General features: G+C 40.7%; 1 protein-coding gene across 2 annotated transcripts in view; it reads right to left on the bottom strand.

Annotated features, from left to right (window-relative positions):
* KCNAB1 (potassium voltage-gated channel subfamily A regulatory beta subunit 1) overlaps positions 1 to 15,751 on the bottom strand; it is a 445,278-nt gene that overhangs the window by 122,280 nt on the left and 307,247 nt on the right. For both annotated transcript variants that reach the window (XM_005896620.3, XM_005896621.2), the window contains exon 2: positions 4,081 to 4,124. In XM_005896620.3, coding sequence (XP_005896682.1) covers positions 4,081 to 4,124 — 44 coding nt within the window. The remainder of the gene's footprint in view (positions 1 to 4,080; positions 4,125 to 15,751) is intronic.

Below are 15,751 nucleotides of genomic sequence, written 5' to 3' on the forward strand. Positions count from 1 at the left end.
ATTCCCTTCTCCAGTGGACCACATTTTGTCAGAACTCTCTGCCATGACCCGTCCATCTTGGGTGGCCCTACACGGCATGGCTCATAGTTTCATTGAGCTAAACAAAGCTGTGGTCCATGTGATCAGTTTGGTTAGTTTACTGTCATTGTGGTTTTCATTCTGTCTGCCCGATGGATAAGGATAAGAGGCTTATGGAAGCTTCCTGTTGGGACAGACTGATTGAGGGGGAAACTGGGTCTTGTTCTGATGGGCGGGGCCATGTTCAGTAAATCTATAATCCAATTTTCTCTTGATGGGTGGGGCTGTGTTCCCCTCCTGTTGCTTGACCTGAGGTCAAACTATAGTGGAGGCAATGAAGATAATCTCCTTAGAAAAAAAGTTATGACCAACCTAGACAGCATATTAAAAAGCAGAGACATTACTTTGCCAACAAAGGTCCATCTAGTCAAAGCTATGGTTTTTCCAGTAGTCATGTATGGATGTGAGAGGTGGACTATAAAGAAAGCTAAGCGCTGAAGAATTGATGCTTTTGAACTGTGGTGTTGGACAAAACTCTTGAGAGTCTCTTGGACTGCAAGGAGACCCAACCAGTCCATCCTAAAGAAAATCAGTCCTGAATGTTCATTGGAAGGACTGATGCTGAAGCTGAAACTCCAATACTTTGGCCACCTGATGTGAACAACCAACTCATTGGAAAAACCCCGATGCTGGGAAAGATTGAAGGCAGGAGGACAAGGAGACAATAGAGGACAAGATGGTTGGATGGCATCACCAATGCAATGGACATGAGTTTGAGTAGCCTCCGGGAGTTGGTGATGGACAGGGAAGCCTGGCATGCTGCAGTCCATGGGGTCGCAAAGAGTTGGACATGACTGTGCTACTGAACTGAACTGAATGAAACCCACTTTGAATCTCACATCATCAGTCCCCCCATGTTACTTACTCATCCCTAGTCAGTCCTTCTCATAGGAAAAGTTTAGCTCTGGTTCACCGTCACTCTCTCCCATATTAGTTTTGCCATACATTTTAGTGATTTCAGTGACCTCAAAGGTAATCAATCCTTCCCTACACCTTTGTCTTTCAGCTTCTTGACCTCTTCTGGTCTACTTATCTTGCATTCAGCACAACCTCAGTCACTCTTTCCCAAGGGACATGCTTTAGACTTTAACAAGGGCAGGACCCCCCATAATCTCAATTTCAAGAATCTTTCTTTCCAACTACCACTTTTTTTTTTTCACTAAGAGATTTAGTTGTATTTTTATTACTCTTTATTTATTTATTTAATTTAATTAATTTATTATTATTATTTTACTTTACAGTATTGTATTGGTTTTGCCATACAGTGACATGAATCTGCCACAGGTGTACATCTGTTCCCCATCCTGAACCCCCCTCCCACCTCCCTCCCCGTACCACTTTCTATTCTTCTGTTCTACTGTCTCTACGGATCTTACTCCAACAATCCCTTGGTCCTCTGGATGTACAATTCACTGACCCTTCCCACTTTTCACTGTCCTTCTGTCTCCTCCTTTTCCTGGCTTTAGTCCTCAATTTCCTACCTGCTCAGCTTCAACCCCAAAGTCCACCATTACAATCACCCCTTTGCATAAACCCTCAGCATCATTGCCTCTCTTTTTTATCTTATGCCCTTGTAAAACCCCACCTGGACTTGCATGGCTGAACACGACTGGAAGAAAAACACCCAACCATGGAGATGGTCTCTTCAAATTTATTAGCACAAATCTCAAGCAGATCCTTAATGCTGTCTAGCCACTCTGATGCATCACCTTGGTCCATTCACTCTTCTTTTTCTGCTGCTGCTGCTAAGTCACTTCAGTCGTGTCCGACTCTGTGCAACCCCATAGATGGCTGCCCACCAGGCTCCCCCGTCCCTGGGATTCTCCAGGCAAGAACACTGGAGTGGGTTTCCATTTCCTTTTCCAATGCATGAAAGTGAAAAGTGAAAGTGAAGTTGCTCAGACGTGTCCGACTTTGTGCGACCCCATGGACTGCAGCCCACCAGGCTCCTCTGTCCATGGGATTTTCCAGGCAAGAGTAGTGGAGTGGGTTGCCATTGCCTTCTCCGATTCCCTCTTCTACTCTCCTAGAAATTCTCTCTCTCCTCAAACTTTCAACACCACTCTTCCATCCTCGCTAATAGCTGATATGACCTTGCTTCTGATTTCACTGAGAATACAGAAGCAGTAGAAAACAACTTCTACAAGATACTGCTTCTGTCACCCTGTCAATCCACCTTCCAGCCTCAAAGCCCATGTACTCTGCCTTCTTTCATGTTACTCTCCTCTTGTGTCTTCCAGAAGCCATTCCAGGTATTTTTTTCTCTAGTTATCTTAACCATTGTTTTCCCTTCTCAAATGAATTTCTCCATCAGCATATGCATGTGCTGTCATTTCTTCCATGTGTTAGGGCAGCCCCTCTGACCACACCTACCTGTCCAGCTTCCATTCCATTTTCTGCTTCTCTTTATAGAAATAGTCATCAAAAAAGCAGCTGCCAGTCCTTTATAAGCTCTCTTGAACATATTCCAGTCATGTGTCAGTGAACCCCTCACTCCTTCAAAATGGATCTTTTCAAAGTCATTAGTGACTTGCATGTAGCTAAACTGAATGATCAATTCTTGACCCTCATCTTGCTTGATTCATGAGCAGCATTGACAGAGGTTGTCTCTATCCCCCTTGAAATGTTGGATTCTAGGATTCCCTATTCTCCTGGTTTTCCTCATCTGTTTTTTTGAAAACAAAAACAAAAACCCACTGCTTGTTTTCAATGTTCTTTGTTGGTTCTTCCTCATTTTCTCAACTTAATGGACTTCCCAGGTCACAGACCATGTTCTTCTGTTTTCTGTTCTATTTATACTCACTCCTTTAATGTTCTTATCCAATTTCATGGCTTATATAATATATACATGTTGATGACTCCTACAGCATTCTACATCCAGCTCAGATCTCACTTCTAGACTCAAGATTCATATATCCTTTTGCCTATATACATATATGTCTTTTCTTGGATGTCTAATAGGTATCTTAAACTTAATATGTCCCAAATCAGTCAGCTCTCTCCTCTCCTAAGTCTCTCTTCCTTCATTCTTCCACATCTCACTTACTGGCAATTCCATCTTTTCTGTTGCTCAGGCAAAAAACCTTAGAGTCATCTTTGACTCTTCTCTTGCAACCGAAATAGAATCCAACAGAAGATGTGCCAGGCTCAACCTTCAGAACACAGCTCTCTGTATTCTGACTACCACCTCTCACTAAGTCCTCAGCTACCATCCTGGTCTAGACTCTCTTCAGTTACAGAAACAGTTCTGATGACGTTGAATTGCCTCAACAGCAAAGTGGCCTTTCCCTTATCTGGGGAATGTCTAAAAGCTGTATGACGACCCAAGCCTCACATTCAGATTTTATAATTTCAGATTTATTCTTATGATGTTAAAATCGCCATCTCTTCTTAGTTGTCTTTAAATATTTATCTTGTCCCTAAAGCATTTAAGGTACATTAGAAAAGTATATGTGTGAATGTGTGTGTGTGTGTTAGTTGCTCAGTTGTGTCTGACTCTTTGTGACCCCACGGGCTGTAGCCCACCAAGCTCCTCAGTCCATGGAATTCTCCAGGCAAGAATAGTGGAGTATATAAAGACATTAAAATAGAAAAATATGAGAAAATTAGGGAAAGGGAAGATAAGGACAGAAAAAAAATCATATAATGTCACAGGTGAATTGTGCATACACCCACATGCCATGAGGTTTTGTACCCTTGTTAGAAAGGGAAATAACAGAGGAGTCTCTTCCTCTAAGATGTGCTTTAATATCAGATCTCTTTTTGCTTAACAGGCCCCCAGAAGACATTATGATCACAGTAGCCCCTTGGGCCTGAGTGGCAGAGGGCTGTGTGGGGCAGGAAAGGAGAAGGGTTGTATGCTCAGAAGAAGTGAGGCAACGTTGGTCAGGAGGACCCTTCTCTCCCAAGACTGGGTCCTGACCTACACCCCAATCATTCCCTGGTATTCCCTCCAATCTCCCACCTCCCAGCTCACCCCTACGTGTTACCCTGAGTACTTACCAAGACCCAAGCAAGAAACTCTGAGTCCTGATTTTCCAAGATTCCTAAAATAAAAATAAAGCAACACATGGTCATCGTTTCCTCGGGTAGAATTTTATCTGTGAGTATTAAATCTCACTTAAAATTTTTTTAATTGAAATATAGTTGATTAACAGCATTGTGTTAGTTTCAGGTATATAAACTTAACCTTTTATGACACTGTTCTTGACTAGAGCCGTGGTGGGGGCAGAGCTCCAGATGCAGGCCTGTGGTTTGGGGAAGAGTCTCTTTCATCCCTATTTGGGTGCTTTAAAGTCCAAAATGTCCTTAGGCTCAGCACAACAACAAAGGGTCCCCACAAAACACAGCTTTTCAGCCCTTTGGTCTTCTTTATCAGTTTTCTTACAAATGTAATATCTCTCTTCTTGAGGGCAAGATTTGTAGATTATTTACCCATCAGTCATTCTTCATTCATCCATCAATTCTGGCCCATAGTGGACCCTTAATAAACATTTGTTGGCTGAGTAACAGATGAACTGACCTTTAAAGCAAAGTATTACTACAGATGGATAGGGAATATTAAAAGAACAAATACAAAATAATCCTTTAGGCTATTTAAACTAAATTAGATTACTTTTATTAAAAAACTACACAAAATTCCTACAAAAAGGTCAGACAGTCCTTAAATGATTCTTCCTTTCCTCAACATTTTGCTTTTCATCCTTAAAAGTTGATCCAGGGAGAGGAAATATATTTTCATTCTTTAAGTAGAAAAAGAACTAGGTGCTCTAATCTTAACTGTAAGGTATTTGTGGAGACCCAGACGCAACCCATCTTCCTGTCATCTGCCTAATGCCATCAGAGAGGAAATCGAATTCTCAGAGAAAGGATATCTCATCGAATTTTGTAGGGATCCAGTGTGAAGAGATGAAGCTGACGTTATTGAAACACGGTAGAAAAGTGTATTCCTTACTTTCTGATCAGATGCTTTTATGAAAATATAGCTTTTTTCCCTGCTTCTATCCAAACAAAACAGAACCAACTTTTCTAAAAAGTTTTCTACAGCTCAGTTCTTCCAAATTCTCTCTTGATTATCCTACAGTTTGATTTCTTTAGAGCTAGTAATCAGTGCTCTTATTTTTGCATCTATTTCTTTTCCTTGCTTGCTACTGTCTATAAAATTCCACCTAAGCAACACAGTTCCTTTCCTAGCCTGGTTCAAAGGACATTACACTGAGAGGAGTTGAAAGATCCAGATTTTTGTGACTTTGTTGCAACCAGCTAGGTGACCTTGGAGATATCACTTCCTCCTTGGACTTCCTTGGAGATATCACTTCCTTTCTAACCCTAATTTCTTCATAGTAAAATGGGGTAGCAATGTCTATGCCATTCTTCCAGCATCGCTGTTGTGGGACTGGAACATGATAATGTATGCTAATGTGTTCACAGTAAACAAATGCAAAAGCATAATTATTTTTGGTGCTTCCTGACTCTTCTAATGCTGTCACAGACATAGTGCTAAATTTCCCATATGAATTGGATATGTCTACCTGGCAGGAAACTATTGCATAAAGGTGTGTGTGAAAAATATTTTGAACTGCTAAGTAGGAGAAAAATACTTGGACCTCTCCCATGAAATTAATTTGCGTAAGGAATTGTTCTTTTAGTAGTTTCTCAGAAAACCACAGGATGTACAGCCAGAAGATTTGCTTTGTGGTCTAAAAGTCTACTGATTTTAAAGGGTAGGAATATAGAGTGAAAGCTATATAGTCGGGAGTATAAAAAAAGACTTACACCAGAGCAAAAAAATCAAAGAAAATATATAAGTGAATAACAGTCTTCCAGGTAGAGATATTTGACATTGATGAATTACTGATTTATTGACAGATTACCATGTTCAAAGCAATGTGTAAGGTCATAAAGATACAGAGAGGAACAAGGCACAGTTCTCTACCCTTAAGGAGTTCTCTGTCCTTTTCTGAGGGACACAGAAGAGCAACCGTGTAATCACTGTAGAGTGGGGGATGTCCTCCCATGGAGGTTCTTGACAGCACATGGAGGAGCTGTCTCAGGCTTGCACTTGCATAACTATGTGGGTGTCATGGGGGAAGAGATCCAGGTAAGAAATTTCATGTAATTTTAATATCTTTCAGTGACTTAGAGCACAATAGGGAACAGGAACTTGGTGCAGAAAATTATGCAGAGGAAGAAATTTTTCTAACAAACTCAAAAAGGGCGAGATTATGACACTGGGCACTTACTGAGCAGCATCTCAGCACCCAAGGTAGGGAGACCTGCTCTAAGTTCCCTTATGCCAGTGATTTAGGGAGACAGTGATCACTCTGATACGGGTTTGCAGGGTCAAACTTGAGAAACTTGGGAACTGCCGGCCAATACAAACTGCAAAGTAGCAAGTACTCAACCTGGCCCATGTTATTGCCACTGCTGTTTGAACACCCAGGCCAGCTTTTCTGGAATGAAAGCCTTAGAAGATTTTTCAATTACAGACAATTATTTATACAGTGGTGATAGGTCTCACATTGAGCCTTGGTGTTTTTATTTAACTTTTTCACAGATTATTATTTTTTTCTCTGTACGTGGAAGGATTGGGCTTCGCTGTTGGCTCAGTGGTAAAGAATCTGCCTACCAATGCAGGAGACACAGGTTTGATCCCAGGGTTGGAAAGATCCCTGGAGAAGGAAATGGCAACCCACTCCTGTATTCTTGCCTGGGAAATCCCACAGTCAGAGGAGTCTGGCAGGCTACAGTTCATGGAATCACAAAAAAGTCAGACACAATGTAACAACTAAATAACAAGAACAAATGGAATGATTACCAAATTCAGTTAGCTGTTTTTTTAAAGTGAGAGGTATTTTCTGTGCATAAGCCATACCTGGTCTCTAAGTCCATTGCCCTTACTTTTTGCAGGGATAAGTTTCATTGTGAGGCTCCTACCCAGTAAAGCACTCTTGCCGCTCACTTAGCAGATGGAGAAGATAGGAGGAAATAACTTCCTCCAGTTCATGTGGATTTCCAACACAATTTCCGTGATTCCAAATGGCATATCTCCATCCAGCCCACGTTCCTGTCTGCACAATACTAAGCGGAGGTGGGGTGATTATTTAGCCACTTTGATCCGTTTAAGCTCTGCTGGGTAATGGAAGCCCAAATACTTGACACAGTTGATCTAATGAGTCCAAAATACATCATCCAAAAGCTTGTTTGTGTGGCTTGAGCACCAAATAATGGCCAACTTTACACATCACACTGGGCTGGGACAGGTGTCCTGGAACCTCCTCTGTCCAACTCAATGGAATTTTCATGCTCACTTCATGACCTTGTGTGACACTGTGCATTGAAACAGCTTAATGTGATGGCATTTTATCTCTTAATTCCTCAGCATTAGCACAGGTGAGGCTACCAAAAATTCTGGAAGCACATCAAATGTCCAAATAGATAGAATTTCTTTTCCATTTAATTCAAGGCAGTTGCACTGCACTAGCTTCCCTATTTTATCTGTGTCAGACATACCAGAAGAAAGTCTCACTGTGTTCATTTTTAGTATGTGCTCCCATTCAACTCAAAATAAAAGCTCCTCTTTCCCAAGTGAACCTGGGCTGCTCAGCTGCTAATATTAGAAATGAATGACATCAATATGGGGGCACGGTACACTTAGCTTTGTCAGTCAAATTTTGGAAATCCTAAACCTTAAGTCAAAGCTTTGGGAAAGTTACTGGAGAAGGGATATAGCTTCTTGAGAAGCCAAAGGTTGCATTTCTTCTTTCTAAAGACAGAATTGTCCTCTCGGTGGCTGAACTTGTTTTAAGACAATGGTTAGTCCCATGACAGATACATTAAATATAATTTCTAGTGTTGTTTTCTGGAGCATCCATCATGCACTTTTTATTTTAAGACAATAATAGAATTGTAAGAACTGAAATCAAATGTCACTTAGGCACAGTATCAAATACCATTTGATGTTTACAGGTCCTTTACAAATCAAAGATGCTAAAAGCAGAAGATTAGCAGCCTAAATGTGTTGTTTTAAAGTCCTTGCTTCCTCATACGTGTATCTTAGACACTATTTACAGTAAACTGCTTGGAAGAAAGGAACAGTTGGCTAAAATAGGTACCTTGCATTTGACCAAGAAAGATGCATGTTGCACAGGAGAAAAATCCCTTATTTAGAGGCTGACACAACAGAGACAAACTGAAGGCACATGTAAAGGGCTCCAGTGGCCTTGTCAAACTGGCAGAAACAAATTTGGTTTGACCTGGTTTTCACAGGCTCAGATCATTACATCATCTGCTGTTTTAGTCTAGCTGAACATCTTTCTGATCCTTCTAAACCACATTCTGCTGTGTGGGGGGCCTTACCTGGAAGCTACTAGTCAAACGTGGGGTGTGAAATGGAAAAAAAAAAGAAATGTACAGTTAACCTGTTTTGAAAAATACAGAGCAGAAGGTATGTTCATTTGTCAGCCAGCTTGTTTTTATAGCTGTATGAGAACATACATTTTTACAGCCATGAAGGTGACTACAAATGGTGATAACGTTTTCTTATGAGGGTACCGTTCATCACTGTTGACGGTGATTGATGATTCATTTGGAAACCAGCAGGCATATAAATGGTTTAGCCATGCATTTTGATGACAGACATTGATAAGTAGCACAAGGAAACTTTGTTTCATTCCTTCCTTTATCTAAGTAGAGGCAAAGTAGAATGGGATTCTTTCAAATTCTTTGGTTTAAAGGTTCAAGCCATTTATCTGTTGTAAATTCCAACTAGATTCTTATTCATTTTCTTTGGACATATAAAAAATCACCTGTTGATCTGTGCACTCTAAAAAAGTCTGCAGAAGTATAGCAAAAAGAGATTTCCCTATAGTTAATTAATCAGTTTAATAGAACTGTGTATGACATTGGGCAGGTTACTTAAACTTTTCAAGCTTCTTTCCTCATTCATAAATGGGGATATTAATAGCTCCCTGCTTTTTCTTTCTTTAGGAGATTGAGAAAATATAAATGCAGCACCATTCACAGGAAACTTAAGTGTTCAAAAAATGATATTTACTTTCTTTCTTTCTTATTTTCTAGGAAAAGTGGCATCTCAAACACTGACGCTGGTGAGGTTCCGATTCAGGACTAAAGCTGTTAGAAGGTTGCTTCTGTGGCTTTCAAGACCTATTTCTGTGACCATATCCTCTTACTTCATGGGTTTGTGCTTAGACATTGCAAACATCCTAAATCTATTATATGTGAATTGTGAGTCATTTTGCTAGGACCTTTAAGACAGTGGGAAACAGGGGCTAAAGATAGATAATGGAGGTGAAGGAGAAGGTGGTATTCTGTTGGGAAAGGCAGTTTGGAGAATTCATGTGGGTCTGAGAAATTTAGAACCTTTCTTCTGTGACCGCCAGGAGGAGGGACATGGAGTTGGAACACAAGGTTGTGCCCAAGAGCAGAACTTGGATGATCTGCACGGTGGAGATGGTGATAGGGGTTGCGAAAGGCTCATCAAAGTCTACTTATCACTGAAATAAAAGTTGCTCACTGCTTTTTCTGTCCCAAGGATCTAAGGCATCAGAATAGCTGGAAATAATTCAGTCTGAAGTCAAGAGAATCTAGAACCTTTTTATCTAAGGGCATACCATTTGGGGTTCATGAACATGCATGAGAAAAATACATTTTTATTTTTCACCAACTTCTAACTGAAATTTAGCTCCTCCTTCAAGTATAAATGTTGGCAAGAAACCACAGAAGTACCCACATTAACTGTTACTTTGCCATCAAAAGAAATTACAGGTATTTTTCTACCACATCACAGTTACCTCAGAGATTTAAAAAAATAATTTTCACTGGCTATTTATACCTATCACCTTTTGGAAATTTGGCACTCAGCCTACTCCTAGAGCTTGTTATTTAATATATTGAGAAAGAAGTGAATGTCTTATTAGGTCACAAATTTGGATTTTAAATATTTTGAACTGTTTATCTAGTTAATCAGATTCTTGTATATTTTATGTTATGTGTTTAAAAGCACTTTTTCTAAGGAGTCCATAAACTTCACCAGACTGCCAGAGGGGTCCATACATCAAGCATCTTGAACGTAGCTAAAAGAAATATGTCGTTTTAAAAATGCCTCTTCGTGCATCCATCTGCCACAAAGCAACATGGGTTTACAAGCATCTTTTTCAAACCATGAGGGTCGGCAATCCTGAAAAGTTTTGAAAGTGAAATATGCCATACCCTATAGCTACTCTTTAAAATGTGTATAATAAAGTTGATAGTGTTGGTGTTTAGTATTCCTTTGTTTAATTTTAGTAAGTTACAAAAAATTTTTAGGCCCTTGCTGAATTTACTTTCAATTCAGGCTTGCTGCTTGAATTACCTCTACTGCTGCTGCTACTGTTAAGTCGCTTCAGTCGTGTCTGACTCTGTGTGACCCCACAGACGGCAGCCCACCAGGCTCCCCCGTCCCTGGGATTCTCCCGGCAAGAACACTGGAGTGGGTTGCCATTTCCTTCTCCAATGCATGAAAGTGAAAAGTGAAAGGGAAGTCGCTCAGTTGTGTCTGACTCCTAGCGACCCTATGGACCACAGCCTACCAGGCTCCTCCATCCATGGGATTTTCCAGGCAAGAGTACTGGAGTGGGGTCTTGACCCTAAGGTCTCCCATTACAGGGCTCTTCAAGAGCCTCATCCATCCGTCTATAGCTGGAGTCTGCTGGGCTTACCCACTAGGGCAGAGGAGACAGAAGAGGATTTGCCATCCCCAGGGCTCTGGGGTTTCAGCCTCATGCATGGTATTTCTTTTGTAACAATTTACTTTAGTGTGATTCATTCATTCAATCATTTCACATTTCATTCCGTATTATATTTGTGTTTGTTTTAACATAAAATAATGTTTCCTTACTAATTCTTCAAGTAAGTTTATTGTCTCAGAGATGTGCCATGTTGGTTCCAAAGCTTTACCAGGTGCCCCTTGGCACCTTCTGCTGCCCCAGTTTGAGAGACTTGGTTATAAACTATTATCAGCCATTTATACCTTAGTGTGAGGAAGTTTCAGACTTTTTCTTATGTCAGCTTGGAGGATTAGATGAAACAGTCAAGAAATAAAGCGCTCAAGTTCTGAAAGAATTGGAAGAGGGAATAAAAGTAGGGTGGCAGGGCTTCTCAGGTGGTGCTAGTGGTAAAGAACCTGTCTGCCAATGCAGAAGACTTAAGTGCTGCAGGTTCAATCCTTGTGTTGGGAAGATCCCCTGGAGGGGGGCATGGCAACCCACTCCAGTATTCTCTCCTGGAGAATCCCATGGACAGGGGAGCCTAGAGGGCTACGTCCATAGGGTTGCAAAGAATCAGACACGACTGAAGTGACTTAGCATGCACACATGGCAGGAAGATGAAGGAATCGGCCCCACAGGAGAAAATAAACTTTGCCACCTTCTAAATTTTGTCCAATATCACATCTCTCTTAACAACCAAATGATCACACTTTCTTGTGTGAATATCACACATATACTTGCATTTTCAACACTAAGAAGAAAGAATCGAAAGCTTTCAAAGTTTTCTTCACCCTGGGGTGATGATTTGTTTTCAAAGAAGTTCCACAAGATGAAGCAAAGGTAAAGCCTTCTGTATCATCCACTTTGTAATGAGATTTGTGTTAGTTTCCACTGTAATGAGCTGTGTAGTTTTCAAAGGCAAAATAAACAAAAAAGCATCTAAGACAGATTTCATGCTCCAAATCTTCCCAATTCCATTTCTTACTTTCCCTTTAGAAAGTAAAAGCAGCCACGTGACTGAGACTGAGGCATGAGCTTGACTGAGGGGTGGGGTGATATTTAAATATGCACTTAATCAAAAGCAAATGCTTCCAGTCATCATGCATTCGTTTGCCATTCACTTTCTTTGACAGAGGAAGGTAAAACTAATGCCTGTTTTCTCTGTGGGCTCAGTCCTCTACATCTGCTTTCAGAGTGCCATACATCATGGTGCATGTTGTTTTTGGGTGTTAGTTGCTCAGTCGTGTCTGACTCTTTGCAACCCCATGGACTGTAGCCCACCAGGATCCTCTGTCCATGGGATTTTCCAGGCAAGAATACTAGAATGGGTTGGCATTCCCTTCTCCAGGGGCTCTTCCAGATCCAGAGATGGAACCCAGTTTTCCTGCACTGCAGGCAGATTCTTTACTGACTGAGCCACCAGGGAAGTCCATATTATATGTAATATGATTTTCTCCTTCCTGGAAGGAAGGTTGTTTCTCCTTCCAGACTGAGATCTGTGAGGGCAGGAACTGTGTCTAAAGTACCTGCTTATTCCCAACATAGAGCAAAGTCCTGGGCACATAGCAGGTGTTTGATGATGCTGACAGGGATGCTCTTATACTATTCTTTTGCTGTGGATAAAGACTGTTGTCACTCACTTGTTTCACTCTTGTTGGCTAGGGAGACTCTGTGGTTTACTGCCAACTCATGCCTCTGCCGAAGACTCCTGGACAAAAGAGTCCAAAATGCAGTACTTGGGTGCAATCTCAAAAATAATGGAATGATCTCTGTTCATTTCCAAGGCAAACCATTCAATATCACAGTAATCCAAGTCTATGCCCTGACCAGTAATGCTGAAGAAGCTGAAGTTGAATGGTTCTATGAAGACCTACAAGACCTTCTAGAATTAACACTCAAAAAAAAAAAAAAAGATGTCCTTTTCATTATAGGGGACTTGAATGTAAAAATAGTAAGTCAAGAAATACCTGGAATAACAGGCAAATTTGGCCTTTGAATACAAAACAAAGCAGGTCAAAGGATAACAGAGCTTTGCCAAGAGAATGCACTGGTCATAGCAAACACCTTCTTCCAACAACACAAGAGAAGACTACACAGGGACATTACCAGATGGTCAACACCAAAATCAGACTGATTATATTCTTTGCAGCCAAATATGGAGAAGCTCTACATAGTCACCAAAAACAAGACCAGGAACTGACTGTGGCTCAGATCATGAACTCCTTATTGCCAAATTCAGACTTAAAGAAAGTAGGGAAAACCACTAGATCATTCAAGTATGACCTAAATCAAATACCTTATGATTATACAGTGGAAATGACAAATAGATTCAAAGGATCTGATAGACAGAGTGCCTGAAGAACTATGCACAGAGGTTCATGACACTGTACAGGAGACAGTGATCAAGACCATCCCCAAGAAAAAGAAAAGCAAAAAGGCAAAATGGTTGTCCGAGGAGGCTTTAAAAATAGCCGAGAAAAGCAGAGAAGCTAAAGGCACAGGAGAAAAGGAAAGATATACATCCATTTGAATGCAGAGTTCCAAAGGATAGCAAGAAGAGATAAGAAAGCCTTCCTCAGCGATCAATGGAAAGAAATAGAGGAAAACAACAGAATGGGAAAGACTAGAGATCTCTTCAAGAAAATTAGAGATACCAAGGGAACATTTCATGCAAAGATGGGCACAATAAAGGACAGAAATGGTAGGGACCTAACAGAAACAGAAGATATTAAGAAGAGGTAGCAAGAATACACTGAAGAACTATACAAAAAAGATCTTCACACCCCAGATAATCACAATAGTGTGCTCACTCACCTAGAGCCAGACATCCTGGAATGTGAAGTCAAGTGGGCCTTAGGAAGCATCACTGTGAACAAAGCTAGTGGAGGTGATGGAATTCCAACTGAGCTATTTCAAATAGTAAACGATGATGCTGTGAAAGTGAAGCACTCGTAAGACCAGAAACTATAAAACTCCTAGAGGAGAACATAGGCAAAACACTCTCTGACATACATCACAGCAGGATCCTCTATGACCCACCTCCCAGAATATTGGAAATAAAAGCAAAAATAAACAAATGGGACCTAATTAAACTTAAAAGCTTCTGCACAACAAAGGAAACTATAAGCAAGGTGAAAAGACAGCCTTCAGAATGGGAGAAAATAATAGCAAATGAAGCAACTGACAAACAACTAATCTCAAAAATATATAAGCAACTTCTACAGCTCAATTCCAGAAAAATAAATGACCCAATCAAAAAATGGGCCAAAGAACTAAATAGACATTTCTCCAAAGAAGACATACAGATGGCTAACAAACACATGAAAAGATGCTCAACATCACTCATTATCAGAGAAATGCAAATCAAAACCACTATGAGGTACCATTTCACGCCAGTCACAATGGCTGCGATCCAAAAGCCTACAAGCAATAAATGCTGGAGAGGGTGTGGAGAAAAGGGAACCCTCTTATGCTGTTGGTGGGAATGCAAACTAGTACAACCACTATGGAGAACAGTGTGGAGATTCCTTAAAAAACTGGAAATAGAACTGCCTTATGATCCAGCAATCCCACTGCTGGGCATACACACTGAGGAAACCAGAAGGGAAAGAGACACGTGTACCCCAATGTTCATCCAAGCACTGTTAATAATAGCCAGGACATGGAAGCAACCTAGATGCCCATCAGCAGATGAATGGATAAGAAAGCTGTGGTACATACACACAATGGAGTATTACTCAGCCATTAAAAAGAATACATTTGAATCAGTTCTAATGAGGTGGATGAAATACAGAGTGAAGTAAGCCAGAAAGAAAAACACCAATACAGTATACTAACGCATATATATGGAATTTAAAAAGATGGTAACAATAACCTTGTGTACGAGACAGCAAAAGAGACACTGATGTATAGAACAGTCTTTTGGACTCTGTGGGAGAGGGAGAGGGTGGGATGATTTGGGAGAATGGCATTGAAATACGTATAATATCATATATGGAACGAGTTGCCAGTCCAGGTTCAATGCATGATACTGGATGCTTGGGGCTGGTGCACTGGGACGACCCAGAGGGATGGTATGGGGATGGAGAAGGGAGGAGGGTTCAGGATGGGGAACACATGTATACCTGTGGCAGATTCATTTCGATATTTGGCAAAACCAATACAATATTGTAAAGTTTAAAAATAAAATTAAAAAAAGAAAAAGTGCTGCACTCAATACGCCAGCAAATCTGGAAAACTCAGCAGTGACCATAGGACTGGAAAAGGTCAATTTTCATTCCAATCCCAAAGAAGGGCAATGCCAAAGAATGTTCAGACTACCACACAGTTGCACTCATCTCACATGCTAGTAAAGTAATGCTCAAAATTCTCCAAGCCAGGCTTCAACAGTACATTAACTGTGAACTTCCAGATGTTCAAGCTGGATTTAGAAAAGGCAGAGGAACCAGAGATCAAATTGCCAACATCCATTGGATCATTAAAAAAGCAAGAGAGTTCCAGAAAAACATATACTTCTGCTTTATTGACTATGCCAAAGCCTTCGACTGTATGGATCACAACAAACTGTGGAAAATTCTTCAAGAGATGGGAATACCAGACCACCTGACCTGCCTCCTGAGAAACCTGCATGCAGGTCAGGAAGCAACAGTTAGAACTGGACGTGGTAACAACAGACTGGTTCCAAATCAGGAAAGGAGTACATCAAGGCTGTATATTGTCACCCTGCTTATTTAATTTATATGCAGAGTACACCGTGCAAAATGCTGGGCTGGATGAAGCACAAGCTGGAATCAAGATTGCCAGGAGAAATATCAATAACCTCACATATACAGATGATACCACCCTTATGGCAGAAAGCAAAGAACTAAAGAGCCTCTTGATGAAAGTGAAAGAGGAGAGTGAAAAAG

Source organism: Bos mutus, chromosome 1 (assembly GCF_027580195.1).
Source record: "Bos mutus isolate GX-2022 chromosome 1, NWIPB_WYAK_1.1, whole genome shotgun sequence".
Taxonomy (NCBI): domain Eukaryota; kingdom Metazoa; phylum Chordata; class Mammalia; order Artiodactyla; family Bovidae; genus Bos; species Bos mutus.